The following is a 17,310-nucleotide window of genomic DNA, read 5'->3' as shown; positions in this document are numbered from 1 at the left end:
CACTGCAGCTCTAAATCAATCCCTCGCTGAGCTGAATCCGATTCTGAGATCTTTTCTAATCTTAGCCTATTGATGACGGTTCAAACAACTGAACGGTTTACGAGATAAAATTCCCAGTTAAAGCACCTTTTTTAAAGCAGCAGGGGAAACTTTTGTTTCTAAGTTGAACAAACTTAAAATGATTTATGTCATATTATTCCCTGTATGCTGCTTTGATATGAATGTCTGAGTGTGTGTGTATCATCACTTCCAGCATACCTCCATCATGCCCAGTCTTGCTTCAAGGTGTGCTTTTCTTATCAGATACAATTTATCTTTCCTCTTTCCTCAGTGTCAATTTACCAAACTTAAACTGCTGAACAAGATTTAGATCAAGAGACTTCAATACTGCTTTATTCAAGTCCAATTCCAATTTCAGTCTCACTACAAATATTTGCAAGTCTTTTTAAGAGTGTTATTAATTTCTGTATCATCTTTGCTTTCAAAGATGATACAGAAGTGAACTACAGCAAATTCTGATCGCACTTCCTGTCGGTGTGCCGGGTCAAGCTTCAGCAAAAGGAAAAGAACGTACAGGTTCCTCTCCTCACACAATGCTTCCAGGTAAAGAGTTTGTACAATGTGGGTCTTATATAAGCCAGTGACAGACAGGAGGATGTTACGGGGAGGGAGGGAGAGAAAGGAAGGAAGGAAGAGAAAGAGAGGGGGGGGGGGGGATACTCAAGGCCACGCAGGCGAGCTGACTGCCAGGCAGACTGTCTAAATCAGTGCGCTCTCTGTGCTTCTCTCAGTCACTCACACACACAATCAGAGAAGAGGAAACCCATAACATTCCTTCTCACTGGTCTGAGAGGTAGCTGATACCAAGGGCAAAGTGTTACCAGGAGAAATCAAATGAGACGGGGGAGAGCTGCTGCTACTCCAAATAAACTTTCCGGTTCACCTTCATTTACCCACAGCATAAAGGTAATGGATGAGACCTGGAAGCTAAGCTTGGGCTATCATTAATATTCAGGTTATTAAACCTTATTAAACCCTGTCCTGCTTCACAAATTACACAACCAATAACTCTATGAGCAAGCATGAGAACTACATGACTCCATGAGACTACACTTTTTACACCACTGTACCACCACGGAGTGACACAACAAACCAACAGGCTTTTCTTTTTTTGTCCATGTGAAAGAACAATGTCAGAAACCTATTTTAATGCTGAAACAATTAGTCAGTTCATCAGTCAACAGAAAAGAACTACTTTGATACCTGATTCATTGTTCAAATCATTTTTAAAGCACAAATACGCAGATTAAAGGACAATATAGCCCAACCAACACTAAATGTTTGACAGTATAACTGATAGCAATATTTAGGAGTTTTAAAAATCGGATACTGATATAGTGACAAATATCTTTCTTTTAAACACAAATACATAAAAACAATCAGATCCCTTAACTTTGTTATTTTGGTTTGGTTGTTGTTTGGTTTTGTTTTTTTGTTTTTTTTTAAATCATGAAAAAGATGCATACTAAGCTGAACATTTAACTGTCAATAACGGTCAGTTGTGGCCTGAGTGTTTCTGTCACTCAGGGAGAAGTGGCCATGAAGCTGGTGTAAAGATGCTAAGAACTGCCCAGTATAGCCCCACACTCAACATCTAGTGAAAAGTCCAGCAAGGTCTCTGTTCAGATGTAGTATAACAAATGCATGTATAATAGTATTAAAGGTTCATTAATGATAATGCTCTACACTGATATTTTACACATTTGAAAAACACAGGATCAAAATGATGTGTTCTGTAAGGTTGTTTATCATCAAAGAGAACCCCTGAGAACGTGCAGCAATGCTTTTTCTACATTTGAAGACAACAATCTAACGTGTCTCTCTACAGGCTGAAGTAAATATGTATGAACTAAATTATAATAACAAATGTCTCTTAAAATGATCAAATTAGGATTTTTATTTATTGCAAATAATGAACATTTCAGCAGCAGATTAACCTGGCTAGGTAAACTGACCTTCATCAGTTAACTTAAAACCAGGGTGAGAAATCAACATGAGACACATTCTGGTAAATATTGATTGAGGCCGGTGAGGTTAATGTTCAGTCAGACATTTTGGCACATGTCCAGCCTTTGTTTAGGTGATTCTGTGGAATGCTACAGTGAAGTTGGCTAACAAAATACAACAGTAATACAATAGTAAATGGACGCCCTGATAGCCGAAGGATGTATAAAGTTGTCCATATAATCACAATGTCCCCACTTCAAATCTACCCAGGAACTTTCGATCTATGTTATTCCAGCTCTATCTCCCTCTATTTCCTCTCCATACTGTCCGCAATATCACAATGAAGGCAGAGAGACAGGGTCCACACCAAACGCCACAAACTATGTTTGTGAATTTTAGTTGATCCAGTAGCAGGCTGCATGTAGTCTAGCTTAAGTTCAGAGCAAAGCAAACATACAATGTGAGGGGCTCACATACACAGTTGAGACGTGTTCAAACACAGCTGAGATACCATAAGCCAAGAAAGACATACCAAAGACAAGTACAATGCATTACAAACTCCTGTGAACCTAGCTTCTATCAACGGACAGCAGCTAAGAAGCCTGTCTTCAGTGGTTCCTCACAGGTCGACTGTCAGATATTTTAATGAGACACTCCAGCTTGTTCTCTGATAATCCTGTGCACTGCTTTGTTATTCTCTGCAGTTTAAATACAGTGTTCATTTCATTTGTCTCCTACATCCTCGATCTGGTGTTACTAACTAAATTTAAGCGCCAGCTCAACAGAGTTCATGCAAAGCAATTTTGTTTAAACCAGTTCTCTTACTTAAAAGTGTGCAAGCACAGATCGCAACTTCACACATCTGATGGCTAAAGGAGGTTGAGCTTAAAACCTGTTTTTCAACATAGCAAAATTCTTGAACATATTACTGCAGACAACCACACAAACCAGAAACTGCACATGTAGCAAAATGCAGTAGGCTTGTTTTATCATAAAGTGCAGAAGGCTTGCACTACCCACACAGACAAAGATCAGAGTGTTTCCTCTACATTTAGACTGCAAGATCACCACAACAACCACTCTCTTTAACAACAACCTGATCTCTCTTTCAAAATGGTAGCAATTGGTAGCTTTTTCATATGGTAGCAACTATCTTTGGTGGCAACAACAAAGTTTTCAAATTTGGCAGAGAAATATCCTGAGTACTTAAGCGTAAAGTAAACCGACCCCGTCACTTTGAGCGTCAGGTGAACTGAATACCCTGTTGTAAGGTTAAAGAGTGGGTCAAGGGTCCGCATAAAAAAAAAATCAGACCCTTGATTCATTTTGGTCAATGTTAAGTGGAGACAAGTGAAGCATTACATGCATGTGGGTGTGGGAACTTGCAGTAACTCTGTCACTGTCATGGAAAGAATGTCAGTCACGACACAATGCTCTCTATAATAAAAACCTATTCCCTACATGAGCCTTAACCTGGACAAACTGGCTCCTTCAGTGTTTTCAGGACAGTGCGTGGTTTTGCAGAGGCCATGCTGACATCAGCTCTGAGGTAGCTCATGTTAACATTAGCCCGAAATGCAGCCAAATCCAGGGATGGAGGTGGCGTTATCCAGTTAACCAAACAGCTAGCTGGCTAGGCTAAACAGCTAGCTAACTGGCTTGCTAACTTTAACTCCCTATTATCAGAAGCTGAACGCGCGATTTAAGACTCCGACACCTGGTTTAACACTTTACGTGGCTCCGGCATGTTTCGTGTGTCGAGGCGAAAAAGAAAGAGCAGTTAACGCAGAAACACAACACAGGCGCCACATCATGGAAAACTTACCCATTCCCGTCCTTCGCAACGCCTCGCTATCAAACGTTGGGAATCTCTTATCCAGCCGCCTCGCTGATGGCTAGCGACTAGCCAGGTAGATGTGTATGATCAACCACAAAGTGTTTTTGTCGATTCACTGCCGATAAAGAAGCCAAGTACGCCGTATATCCATTCGTCCTTGCCCCACCAGCAGCAGCAGCAGCGGCACCGCCAGCCTCCCGACTTCTCTCTTGGTGGTGCCACAAGATTATTGTGCAGGAAGTTAACCAGGAGTCTCCACCTTTCTTGGACTTGCCTCCTCGGGCTGAAACTGGCTGCCCTGCTGCCACCAAAATACAAAACAGCAGGAAACTTCGCGATGCTTCAGGCCGGACAGTCCCGCGAGAGGAATGTTTAATGGAATGTTGATCCCCCCTTGTTTTATTGGCCCACTCAGCAAGTACAGTAACTACTGTACGTGTGCGCGCCGGAGTGCGTGCGTGAGAGAGAGCGAGGGAGACGTAATTCAGTCACCCCAGCTCCTCCCAGCTATTGTGACACTTAGGAGTGTTTTTCACTGAAACCACCAACCATTTGGGGTTCCAGGAATTTCATGGAAACGGGAATCAGCTATTCGCACACTAAAAATGTACAGTAATACTATTATTGCTCATCACTGAAAACAAATAATTATTTGCATACTGTATATAGCAATGTGACACATTTTACATTTGTTCAATAAACTGTTTTTAAACATTTTCAGAGCTTCGTAAATGTGCTGCATGTTTCAGTTCCACGGACACAAGCTGAGAGGTAAGAAAACACGTGAGGAAGAGAAGGTTTAAAAAAACTGAGAGAGATTAAAGAAAATTAAAGAGGTGACGAAAAGCTATGGAGGCTATGCAATATACATTCCATGGGCAGTTTATTAGGTACACCAAGTTAAAGCTAACACAGTCTAGTTCTTCATTAAATCCTCCTTAAGGAAGGTTAGAACATTTTTTTTTATTGAATTTGTTTTAGAGAACCTTCATGAAGTTTGCACGATTGGGCCAAGTGTGTTTAACAGTTCACAGTAATTATACACTACTATGACATATATATATATGACAGAAGTGGAAGAGAACACAGCACATAATATGATAATATAAAAGCACAATAACCAGTTTGTTTAGTTTAGCTAGACTCAAAGTAAAACAGAACATGCAGGCTTGTATAGTGTGATGAAGTCTTCTGACAGGTAGACATGGGTTAGTGCTTGTGGTGGTTAGGTGGTTAGGGTGAGAATCGCCACTCACCCCTATGCAGCAGTGTATGTTACCATGTGTTGAAACAGCAGAGGCATTCGTTAACAAAAACCCATTCATCTATCTGTCGCTCTTGCATAACAATGATGCCTCAGTATTTTTGATTGAAATCTTATTTAATGCAGGGAGTCAGAAATAGTTTATGATAGAAAGGAACAAAAGGTTCCTACAAAAGTAGCCACGTTTTGCTTTGATGACAGCTTTGCACACTCTCTGCATTCTCTCAGTCAGTTTCATGAGGCAGTCACCTGGAATGGCCTTCAATGAACAGCTGTGCCTTGTCAAGAGTTAATTTGTTGAATTTCTTGCCTTCTTAATGTGTTTAAGACCATCAGTTTGCAGAAGTACGGTTGGTACACAGTTAACAGCCCTATTTGACTACTGTTATAATCCATATTATGGCAAGAACCACTCAGCTAAGTAAAGAGAAAAGACAGTCCATCATTACTTGAGGCAGTCACCTGGAATGACATGAAGGTCAGTCAATCTGGAACATTTCAATCACCTGACCTAAACCCAATTGAGGTGGTTTGGGATGAGTTGGACCGCAGAGTGAAGGCAAAACAGCCAACAAGTGCTCAGCACCTCTGTTGGAAAACCATTCCAGGTGACTGCCTCATGATTCTGCATGTGAGAAACAGTCTCTCACAAACTGTGTTCTGCAAATGTAAAGGAAAGCTTAGAACACAGTGTGAGTGTGGCTTAAATGTTTCTGACCTATAAAACACTGTCACGTTTACATGGATAAAATGAACTAAATCACTTTCAAAACATGTATGTTATGAAGTTACAATGACATCTTTATTAACTCTCTGGTGATAAACCTGTTGATGTTTCAATCTTCCTTAGTGTTTATTTTCTTAACCAGTTTCTTAGTCTCTTGCTTAAAGACAAACACATATATAAGAATAATGATTTTTACCCTCAATTTCTAAATCCTAAACACATAAAATGTTCAAAAAGTTTGTACAATGCCATAAAAAGACGCGTTACTGCTCAACAGCTCTGGCTGCAGTAGACACAGAGCCTGCTGTCAGTTACACCAGAGAATGAACTGTTAAAAAAGGAAGTAGTTGAGGGTAAATTCATCTTGATAGGCTCTATTTAAGCTCAATGTCAACAACCTTTCAAATGGCAACACAAACGCAAATTCTATGTAAATGTGTTTGACCGCACACATATACACATACACAAACACACACACATAAACAGAGAGAGAGAGAGAGGGAAAGCAAGAGACAGGCAGAGAGCCTGGTTCATTGTTGGTCAGTATGAATGACACACACGGGCTGTCTGGCTGTCCAAGTGGATTATGGGAACCACAAGTGTTCTCATTTGCTCTTAATCACGCAAACATCTGGGATTTTCGTTTTGCAGCCCATTTGTTGTCCATATTCGTGCATTTGTTCTTGAGGTTTTGAGATCACTAAAAGCACATTGCCGTTATTCAATCAATATATTCAAAAACAGAGACTGTGAAATATGGTTATGCTTTATTTTATGAGTCCACAATTTCAGAACAATTGTCCTAACAATTTTTTTCGAACTTTCCTGGAAATTTCCTGACTCTTGAACTTGGTAATAAATATTTAGGGAAATTCAGAGACAGTGTTCAGTTGGTACACTTCCAATTAATTCATCCCAACTAATTTGCTAAGTTAACTCAAGGAGTTCTTTAGTCAGAGCACAACAGTCAGCTGAACATGAAGAAATCTGAAATTTGTTTGCAGGCAAACATAAAATTCAATATACATGAAGAACAGGAAGCGCTTTCATTTCTAAAGAGGATTGTGTAAGAACTGTGTTCAATGCTAATCATTTTAGAGAAGGAACATCTTCACATAAAAGTCTTTTTTTAAAACCTGCATAAATTTTCACTCATTACTCATCTATTAGTAGAAACTTTATTCTTGCGTAACCGTGTCAGCAATTTCCTACATGTTTCTGAGAAGCTTCTAAAAGAGAAGTCCGTAATGAGACACTGGGCAAAACTTCCAATCAATTAATTCAAATTGAATGCATATAGTTCAACATACAGAGAGGGTGAAGTTACAAATAATCCACGTATAATAACTGATTACTTATTTGGATTCATGTCAAGCAGATCATTCAAAAAATGTCTGTTTTCCTTATATTTAGAATCAACTGCTAAGTACTGTCCTAGGTTTCTCTGTAACACTCAGCAGCCACTGTTTCTATGTTAAAAAAAAAAAAAAAAACTTTAATTTCTTTTAAGAATTTAAGTTCAGTGTTCAGTTGCATCATTTACTGAAGCTCTAAGACCCAAGGCTTACAAAGAACACCTGTTGCTCCTTGTAACTTGGCCTCACTGTGGAATCCAGAGCCACCTGGTGGATAAAATGTAAAACTGCAAACAATCTTTCATGTCCGCTCATGTTCCAGCATGTGTTTTATACTGAGACTAACAGCTTACAGTATTCATCTGAGCTGCGTCGGAATGTAGTCTACAGAACATCAAACTGAGGCCAGCAAACAGAACAGAACTGTTCCACAGGACACACTGAGAAGCTGACATGTAATACTAACTATTTTAAATGGGCAGTCTGTTTGAAAAGCAAAGCAATGCAGTTTATACTGATTTTAAATTAGTTCAGTGTTTTCAGCCAAGCAATTAAACATTCAGGGGCTAAAAGGAGATGAAAAGTTTTGCACTTTACATGTCTATTTATATTTATTTATATTTATTTATAAGTAGTGAATAAACAGTATATAAAGATTTAATATTTGGTGTGTGTGTGTGTGTGTGTGTGTGTGTGTGTGTGTGTGTGTGTGTGTGTGTGTGTGTGTGTGTGTGTGTGTGTGATGTGTTTGTGAGCAGTAAAGTTCAGGATGAACAGGGGTAGAGTTTGGTGTGCTGTGCTTCAGCTGCAATAACCAAGTTTCTCCAGTAGAGTTCAGGCTAACCTCAGTATTGTTTTGACACGGGAACAATTTGAGCTTTAATTCTTCTTCTGACATATTTGTAGGTAAATTTGTAAAAACATGCTACTGATAGCCTCACAATATATAACACACACACACACACACAATAATGATGCTCATTAGCACTTACACTGTCTTACTGTATCAGAAATAACAATAATAATAAATTAAAACATGTAAAGTTACAGTATTACAGTGAGCACCATAGGCTTTTTCATGGTGCAGGTGTTAATAATAAAATGAAACATTTAGCAGTGTCAGGCTCAGGGTCCTGGTATACAGAATAGGAGTTAGGTCATCCCTAACTCCTGATGTTAAGTGTTCAAACTTGAACAGGTCATTCATCATGTTAGGAAGCACAGGCTATCCACAGGGCAGCTGTAAATGAGGTAGTTTCCTGCATGTTGTCTGCCCGAGGCTAACATCTTCGACATCAAGCTACGTCTTTGAGGTGGCAAACCTGTGCCACCCACTGTTGACCACTTGACAGATGGGAAGCCACAATGTAGAGTTTGCTGCAGTTGTAATCTTACAGTAAACAAAGAACACAATGGTGTTATCACCAACCAAGTGTCTCCTCTTAGACACCTGTAGCTCTGCTGTGGTGGACATTTGGGTTTGAGTTTGGCCTGTTACCAGGACACTCCACTCGACAGCTGCAGCTGAAGCCGTAAAACTCCAAATCTTTACCTCTGAGGAGTATCACTGTGACCATCTGATGAGAAGTAGGTTGTGTGAGAGGGAGCCAAGCATTGAAAACTAGTCATCGAATAAATTTAGTTCACACACAAACCTTCTTAAGGATCCCCCTTTGTATACGTCCTGAGTGGCAGCTTTGTATTCAGCTGCAGCTGTATCTGTCTGTTCAGACAATGGACTGCAATGGAAATACAATGCCTTACACACATGTACCCCAAGATACGCTAATTAAAGTATGTGATGGCGGAAGTGTAAACATTAACATGTTTGGATTACTAAACAATTGGGCTTTTATGGAGTATGTAGAGACTTTTAGAGAGATAAGGACTGAGTGAGACAGGTTATAAACTGTCAGTAACATGCTCTGTCAGGCTACTTTGTTATAGTTGCCAAAAGACTTACAGCATCAATAAACTCCTAACTACAGATGTGTGCTGAAGCAGTGTCTGTTACCACAGACCAGTATATTTAAAGAGGCAATAAGTAATGATGACTTTTAATACCATCTGCTGGCAACAATTTATTCTTCTTGATGCTTGAGGAGCCTCTTTAATGGGTATGAACAATGAAGTCATATTTTCACAACAGAACTGAGAGAGTAATGTGATTACAGCAGACACACCACAGAGACGTGCTGTGAAGACTGCCCAGTTATTTGCTTTTCTGAATTGAGAACCAAATGTTGTTTACATGTACCTTTAAGCTTCCATTACTAAAAGAGTTGAAAATGTGAGTGGGACAGGGTCATTGATCAAAAACTCCACGTATCGTCTTGCAGATACATGTGGTGTCACAGAGTGCTTGGCTTTCTTCAAGTGCCCCATAAATCTTCAGCAGGGTTCAAAACTAAATGAAATATTAGTAAATATCATTCATTGCACAGGAAAACTGTACATGTGCAACCATGGCAGATATGACAGGTCATCTTTTACTTTTCGTGGTTGTTTTCTCTTGATAAAATAAATTTGAGTAACTTGGGGTTTGTTTTGACTGCTCCTGTTCCTCGCCCCGTCTAACTTCTTTTTACCAGTGTCACCAAAACTATGAAAATAATAGACCCAAGTTGTAATAAACCTGAATTATCCTTTAAAAGGAACTGCAACAGCAGTGATTAAAATGTCTGCCCAGTTGCATGCTTGCATGAAGGGTGGGCTGCTGTTTGTGGGTGTTGATGGTAGATGGTGTGTGTGTGTGTGTGTGTGTGTGTAACACCACTAAAACCAGTGCAGCTTATGTGATTAAAGAGGTAATCATGGGAAGACAACACAGTGTGCACCAACACACTCTCTGTGCATGGAAGCACACACTCTTTCTTGCTCAGTCTGTTGTTCAGTTTTTCATGTTTATACACACACACTCTCTCTCTCTCTCTCTCTCTCTCTCTCTCTCTCTCTCTCTCTCTCTCTCTCTCTCTCTCTCTCTCTCTCTCTCTCTCTCTCTCTCTCTGAAGCACACAGACCAATCCCCTTTCCCCCACAGTAGCCTGTTTTAAATAAGGTCTATATCAGGCAACTTCACCTAGTAACTGCAGTCTGAGGGTATGTGTGGCCCTGCAGCTACTCGGGCTGTTTGGCCCACTGAACATCAGCTCAGCTCTGCAGCCTGCGTGTGCTCCTGTGTTGGTCAGGACACACTGTTTGTGTATCTTTAGCACCCTGCTCTCTGTTGTTGCTCTTTCTGTGTCTTTCTCTTGACATGTCATGGTCATACCTGTCTGTATCAAGCTCTGAAATGGAAAGGAATTGGCTTAATTCGAAACTTTTCATGGATTTTCACTACCTCTCCCTTCATCCGACTGAGTCACTGACCCACTTATACTCAGTAATTCCCCCACCAGCAAAAGCAATGCAGCACGTTTCATCCCTTTATCTCTTCCCCCTCTCCCTCCCTCCCTCGCTCCGTGTCCACTCTTTTCCACTCCACGTGCAGGGCAGATGGTGCTCTACTCTTTCATCGGCTGCTATTTGCAGTAACGTCTGAGGCTATGAGCACGCCAGCTTGTGTGTGTGCAAACTGTTTACTAACCGCTTGCTGGATGGGCCAAAACACTGCTCGTGCTGTGTCTGGATATCTCGACAGCAGGTCGGTAACTAGATGGATGACAGGTTGACTGCTCGGAACAGATGACTGAGTGGCTGGCTCAAGCATGTTTGCTCCACTGACACATATGGGACAGTGGCATTGCTACAGTTGGCGCCTGAGACCGTGATCCAGCAGAAACTAGTCCGGCAGAAACCTGAACCAATTACAGGTGGCTGTGATTGTGTCGTGGATCCTTGCTTCAGGTTGCAAACACCTCAGGTGTCATTTGATTTGACCTTTTCCATGAAGTGTTCATAGGTGCATATGACAAAAGGTCCATATATATTTCTACAAGCTGCATCGCTGGGGTTTGGTTAAGTTTGGGCAAATAAAACTACTGTGTTAAATGAGTAGTTTGACATTTTGGGAAATACCCTTTTCACTTTGTTGCCAACAGTCAACTGAGAAGACTGATACCCCTCTTAAATCAGTCTGTTACAAATATGATACCAGAGCCAGACGAGGGTGAGCTTAGCTCAGCATAACGACTTGAAACGGGCGGTGGGGTGAGGGGAGATCTGTCCAAAGCCCACTAATTAACTCAATAAATGCTGCTTTCCTGGAGTCTTGTTTTCAGTCAGGTTGCCAGGCAATCAGTGCATACTGTAGGAAGTTAGTGTGAGTCAGTTTCCCCCATTTTACACTTTCCTTTTTCGGATGAATTGAAAGGATAGAGGAAGAAGATACAGTGTGTGAGCTTTACAGATGCTGATCGGAGGTTATTTTTTTTATCTTTGGACAGATGCTAGCTGTTTCCCAGTTTCCAATCTTGATGTCACGCTGACTAAACTGGCTTTAATTTCATGTTTAATAGAGAGACAGAGTCTTGATAAGAGATTTTCCATAGTTTTATATTTCTTTACTTTTAGGGAAAGTGTGCCTTCAAAAGAAACTCATTTTAATTGTTGTTCAAAGACAGGACCACACAAACTTCGGTCTCTGATGTTAATATCAGGCAGTTTGTAAAATCGATCCACTCCAACCTCCTTTGAACCGTCACTGGAACATCATGTTTCTTCTGCCTATCACTCAGAAACTGCAGCCGTTTATCTCACAGCTGCACGAGGCTGCTCGTTGGGGAAACGTTAGAAAAAAGTTGTTTTTAAGAGTTTGAAAGAACAGCAAGTGCTGTAATATAAGTTCTGTAGTTTTTTTTCTTCTTCTTAAACTGTGGTAATTGTTTTCTATCAGCAATGGATCCAGTGACTCAGATGTGTAATGTGAAAGGTGATTCTTGTAGTGATGGACCCACACTGTCTTAGAGCTCATTGATCTGGTTTTATGGCCTTCAGTGTTTTGGGCTACTTGCCCAGCATCAAATGGTAGACAGACTAAATTATCAATTTGCATTGCACAGCATTAAAAGGATCAATCCAATGAAACTGGAAGGCTTCTGTCATTGCTACAAAGGAAATGCACTTCATATAAAACGAGACATTCTTTTTTTTTTTCCTTCTGATTGGAGGAAGATAAATGCTGGGTCAAAAAGTTGCTAATAAAACTCTACTTCCATAAACTTCAGTTGTTTTCTAATTCACTGTTTTTTTTTAACCCAGCACCACATGTACCCCACTGAGCTTTTAGACATGTAAACATGTCTAATCTATGATTTTGAATGTTCTGACTTTATTAACTGATCAAATATGTTGCACTTGTTACTTAATAAACTACATATATGGGAATGAAAATATTAAAAAAAAAAAAAACCTTTGGTCAAACAAAAACGTTCTGTAGAAACATTTCTGTAGAAACAGTCACATTTTTTGTGAGAGTGAAATAATAAATAAGAACATTTAAGAATTTTGTATTTTGACTTTTGTATTCATTTTTTTCAGGTTGATGCCTTATGACCTTCAATGATCCTCACATGATTTTGAACTGATGAGATGTTTCAGACACCTGCTACAGAAAAAGACACCTCACTTCCGCTCACGCTTCTTCTACAGGCCCCAGCTGTATAACATTAATCAATTAATTAAACACAGTGGGCGTCTGTACCAGTCTGATCTGTATCCGTGATTGGTGCTGAGTCCACCAAGAACCTCCCAAACCCCAAATACTGTCATGGATTTCTGCACAGTACAGTTTAGAAAAATGTCCTGTCCTATTACTTAAGCCTTCATGAAGGACATGTCATTCCGGGCTCACCTGCAAGACCCATACCCGCCACCCCGCCACCCCCTCATACACGCGGGGCTCAACACACGTGCATGGCTCTTTCCAGGCTGCAATTGGCTGAGACGCGTCGCTAACTCCCGCCTCTGTGTCCGCACGTCACCGCGGCAGCGTCTGTGGTGCTTTGCGGAGCGGGCAGAGAGCCGCACTGCACACACTGACGAGCCTGGTCGGGGCGAGGCGGCGATCCAAGTGTGGCCCTCATCTATTATCGCTATGGGAATTACCACAGCGTCCTGTTTGAACCAAGCCCTCATCCCGTACTATCTGAAACCGGTCCACCTGGAGACACAGACTATAAAACACTGCAGTTGAGACTGACGCCGCATCAGAGCCCGGCTCAGCTTCTCTCCTCCGGTAAGCTGAGGAGGAGGATGACGATGAGAAACATCTAGAGATGAGAAGTGTTTCTCCGGCAGACAACTTGGGCAAGGACGTCTGCTTGATCCGCATCATCTGTATTTTCTAAACCAAGGACGATGCCTGCCATGTGTGTGTCCGCAGTGGTGAGTACTTTACATTTCATTCACCTCACTGTTTGTTTTATTATTTATTCTAAGGACTCCTCCAGCAGGTTTTCCATTTAAAGGGCCAGTGCCTGTTTTTTTTTTTTCCCCATCCCAGACTGAACTTCAAATCAACTATCTAAAATGTTTCCAGGTTTGATTGGTAAATAAACTCCAGGAAAGCAATTTATTATTATTATCTTATGATTTAACCTCTCGTCATTGTGTAATTCATTCCATTGTGTGACAACAACACAAAAGAGTCTGCGGTGGAAGGATGGAGAATGAAATGGGGCTCAGCAGTCTATTGTTTACCCTGTTACCACTCTTTCAGCCAAACAGCTGGAAATGCCAGTGTCAGTGGTGTCTCATCAGTGGTCTGTCCCAACAAAGACACGGTTTGATTTTACAAGTAGACAAAGAGCAGGGAAATAAAATTAATCCAATTCCATGTGTTTATTTAGAAACATTTAAATTGAAACGGTTATCAAAAATGTGAGCTCCAAAGCACTGTTTTTTTTTTGTTTTTGTTTAATGGGAAAGGAACATTTTATTGGTGTCACGGATGGGTGGATGGATGGATATTTTCATGCCATTAACCAGGATGGCATCCTTTTGTTATGACAGTGATATGTTGATTATAGTTGTGTCAGTCGTTTCAGGAGCTCAGGGTCTCACCATCCTCAGAGAGTCAGATGAGGCTCATGCACAAAGACTTTCCCTTTGTCTCCTCACAAAGCAGGAAGGCTGCAGTAGAGCTGAGGTGGTGTTGACTCTTGTAAACAAGAGAGTGAAGTCTGTCTGTTACGTCAAATGGGGATTGTCAGCGGCATGTGGACATCTCATTCTCTTTTAAGGATGATTTTCATGGAATTCAGAGGTTTGAGTTTGGTCTGGTTTGTTTTGGTTTTATGACAGAATAATGGAAAAAAAACTGGACGTTTCCAAAACGGCCATTCTCGATATATCTCAGACACATCTGGGGGGAATTTCTTCAAATTTGGCACAAATGTTCCCCTGGTCTCAAGGATGAACTGATTAAATTTTGTTGGTTAAAGGTCAAAGGTCAAGGTCAGTGCGACCTCACAAAACAGGCTTATGGCCATAACTCAAGAATTCATTCTATAATTATGATAAAATACAGTCTAAAGTCTTCAGTACATATATCAGTCTAAAAAGACATGGATGCAAACTGCAACTTGGCTGGTTGGTGGAGGCATACAACTGTCAGGTGGTAATTCTTGTTATTCATTATATGTTTGAGTGAAGAAATGGATGTGAATGCATTGTCAAACAGGTTTTTTTTTTCTCTCAGGATGATAAGTGTGCAGAACACCTCGCTGTGCGGGGATTCATTTGACTGAAATTTTTACCAGGCTTGTACTTACAGTAATGTCGGAGGAATTAACTTCCATCCTCAGTTATCCTGCTGGCTTCCCAGGTGTCTTGTGGCAAAGCTCAAAAAACTACTTCAAAAAAAATGGATGTTGATTCTCATGGATCACCACTGTGTATTTGAAACATGTTCAAATACTTTAAAGTTAAGTCACATTAAAAGCTGGATCTCTGAGCAACCAGTTTCAATAATAAGTAAATTTAGCTCACAGCAGCATGATAACTTAAACTTAAATAGTTGCTTAAATAGTTATTCAATCTGTTTAATCTGTTTCATTTATCTGCTTAATACATTTTAAATAACAAAACTTCCTGTTATGTGAAATACAGCTTTATCACTTTACCAACAGAGAAACCAATGGGTCTGCATGCTTTATTTTCACAAAGGATGAGCTCTGTTCCTCCTGGTGCTCCCTGCTTCAGTCATTAGCAGTAAACTCGAAACATCTACATACTCAAATAATCATCGTTGGCTTTTGTCAGTGATAAATTCAGCGCGACTGAGTCCAAACAGAGTGTCTCTCTGTGAGCTGGAATGAGCTGCGACTGCAGTGCAGGAGGACACAAAGACACGCAGCAACAGGTGCTGCTGCGCTGCCTGGCATGTGGGTGAGCATATGTGTGTGTCTTGGGGGAAGTGAATAAGTGCATGTAGGCGTGCATGTGTGTATTTGAGTGAGTGTTTGTCTGCCAGTTTGTGCATTTCTAAGCATGTGTGTGTTTGCGTGCGTTTCTGGTGGGCCCTACTTTAATTGGATAGTAATTACAGCTTAATGTCTTCTGCCACACACACACAAACACAAACATCCCACCCACACCCAAGGTTTGTATGCACACACCTCATTATGTAACACACGTGTTCCAACACACACACACACACACCCTAAACAGTAACCCGATTGTTTTCTGTCATGTCTCACCATATACAGTTTATTATTACTTAAAACCTGCAAACTATCTAAAAGAGCATTGAGCCATCTGAAACTCCCGTCAGACCTCTGTCTGCTTCCTGCTCTGTGGTTCAGTTTGTTGCTAACCATTAATCACAAGTCTTGTCACAGGATGAGGATGTGATCCGTTTGTGTAGCGGTGCTGTGATGCCTTCAAGTTATAAATCTGGGAGACAGACAGCTCTTTCCTGATGTTGACAGACTATATGTGGTGGCACGCAGCCTGTCTTGCCACATGCACATGAACTGCTTATTTTAGGATGTTGCTGAGAAATGTAAAAATACTTAAAGTTGCTTCTGCTCAATGTCCATATCAAGTTTCAGGTGTGTGGGCTCATTTATTCTTTGTGTGGTGGTTTTGAGGCTTAGAGACTGTAGGCTTCAGGCCAGAATTTTAGACATTGGTTGAAAGTGCTGAATATAGTACTAAAAAATCAGTATTTTAATTCTGAAATATGTATATAAACTTATATATACATATATGCATATATACAATATATATGTACAGTTTGACAGCAAACTGCACAAAAGCATTTACCCATAAAAGACTTCCGGTGTCCTCTTTAAAAAAGTTAAAGAGAAAACTTGAATGAATAAGCAGCGCTCTCTTTATTAGATGTAGGTTTTTTATGGGAAATGTGGTTTTATTTTGCCGAAAAACAACAGCACTAACAGTGCCCAAGCAGCAACCATTCTGGCTGGATGTTAAAGCATAATACAAAACTTCCTTAAAGGGCTACTTTACTTAGTATTGCACTTACATATGGCTGGGGGGACGGGCAAAGGACAGATTAAAAAAAAAAAAAGAATAGTCAAAATCAAAGCAGCAGATGCTGGATCCTACATTTCCCATAATGCAACTTGATATAGAATCCCTCTCCCTGTCTGGTTAATGCACATATTTCTCAACCTTTACACCCCCAACTTGTAACGCTTTCTGTTATTAAATTGTATATTATATATTGGTTGAGAAAACCCTGATGGCATCGCTGTAACATCACCAGGGTTATTTTCTCGGACACGATAAAGCTCCTCCAGAGCCACAAAAGACATTACATAACTGTTTTAACCAGCTGGCAATCAGTCTCCATGACAAAAGAAACAGAACAAACATTAGTGGTCTCTTTAATCTGCACTTCCTGTAATGGGCACTAGAAGCCTCATGATTCAGATCATATTTCTACTGACATGTACTCATATGCTTGATTTTACAGTTTATGTGATATAATAAGTAATAAATTGAGTCATGTTAGCTGGATTGACCAGTTGACAGATTGTTATCCTGGTGCATACTATATGTGCGATTAAGAGTAAAAGTTCCCTCATTCGCAGCTGCATTACTACACTATCTTCACCTCTCGGATTCTCTTTCACAAAGCATATCAGTCAAAACAGACACCGCCCAGGGCGCAGATGACTGACGGTTTATGCTCACAGACAAAACAAGTAAG

The 17,310-nt window shown here is 40.5% G+C and overlaps 2 protein-coding genes across 4 annotated transcripts in view; one reads left to right on the top strand and one right to left on the bottom strand.

Moving 5' to 3' along the window:
* LOC121199363 (CD2-associated protein) overlaps positions 1-4,263 on the bottom strand; it is a 49,526-nt gene extending 45,263 nt beyond the window's left edge. For 2 of the 3 annotated variants that reach the window (XM_041063968.1, XM_041063969.1), the window contains exon 1: positions 3,833-4,263. In XM_041063968.1, coding sequence (XP_040919902.1) covers positions 3,833-3,836 — 4 coding nt within the window. In that variant the 5' untranslated portion in view covers positions 3,837-4,263. The remainder of the gene's footprint in view (positions 1-3,832) is intronic. The other variant, XM_041063967.1, reaches the window with a different exon arrangement.
* Positions 4,264-13,142: 8,879 nt separating this feature from the next.
* tnfrsf21 (tumor necrosis factor receptor superfamily, member 21) overlaps positions 13,143-17,310 on the top strand; it is a 36,405-nt gene continuing 32,237 nt past the window's right edge. Inside the window, exon 1 of the mRNA XM_041065012.1 lies at positions 13,143-13,514. Within this exon, the coding sequence (XP_040920946.1) occupies positions 13,488-13,514 (27 nt within the window). The 5' untranslated portion in view covers positions 13,143-13,487. The remainder of the gene's footprint in view (positions 13,515-17,310) is intronic.

This window comes from Toxotes jaculatrix, chromosome 19, assembly GCF_017976425.1.
Source record: "Toxotes jaculatrix isolate fToxJac2 chromosome 19, fToxJac2.pri, whole genome shotgun sequence".
Taxonomy (NCBI): Eukaryota; Metazoa; Chordata; class Actinopteri; family Toxotidae; genus Toxotes; species Toxotes jaculatrix.
Note: the sequence above shows the minus strand (reverse complement) of the source record. Positions and strands in the feature narration are given on the sequence as shown.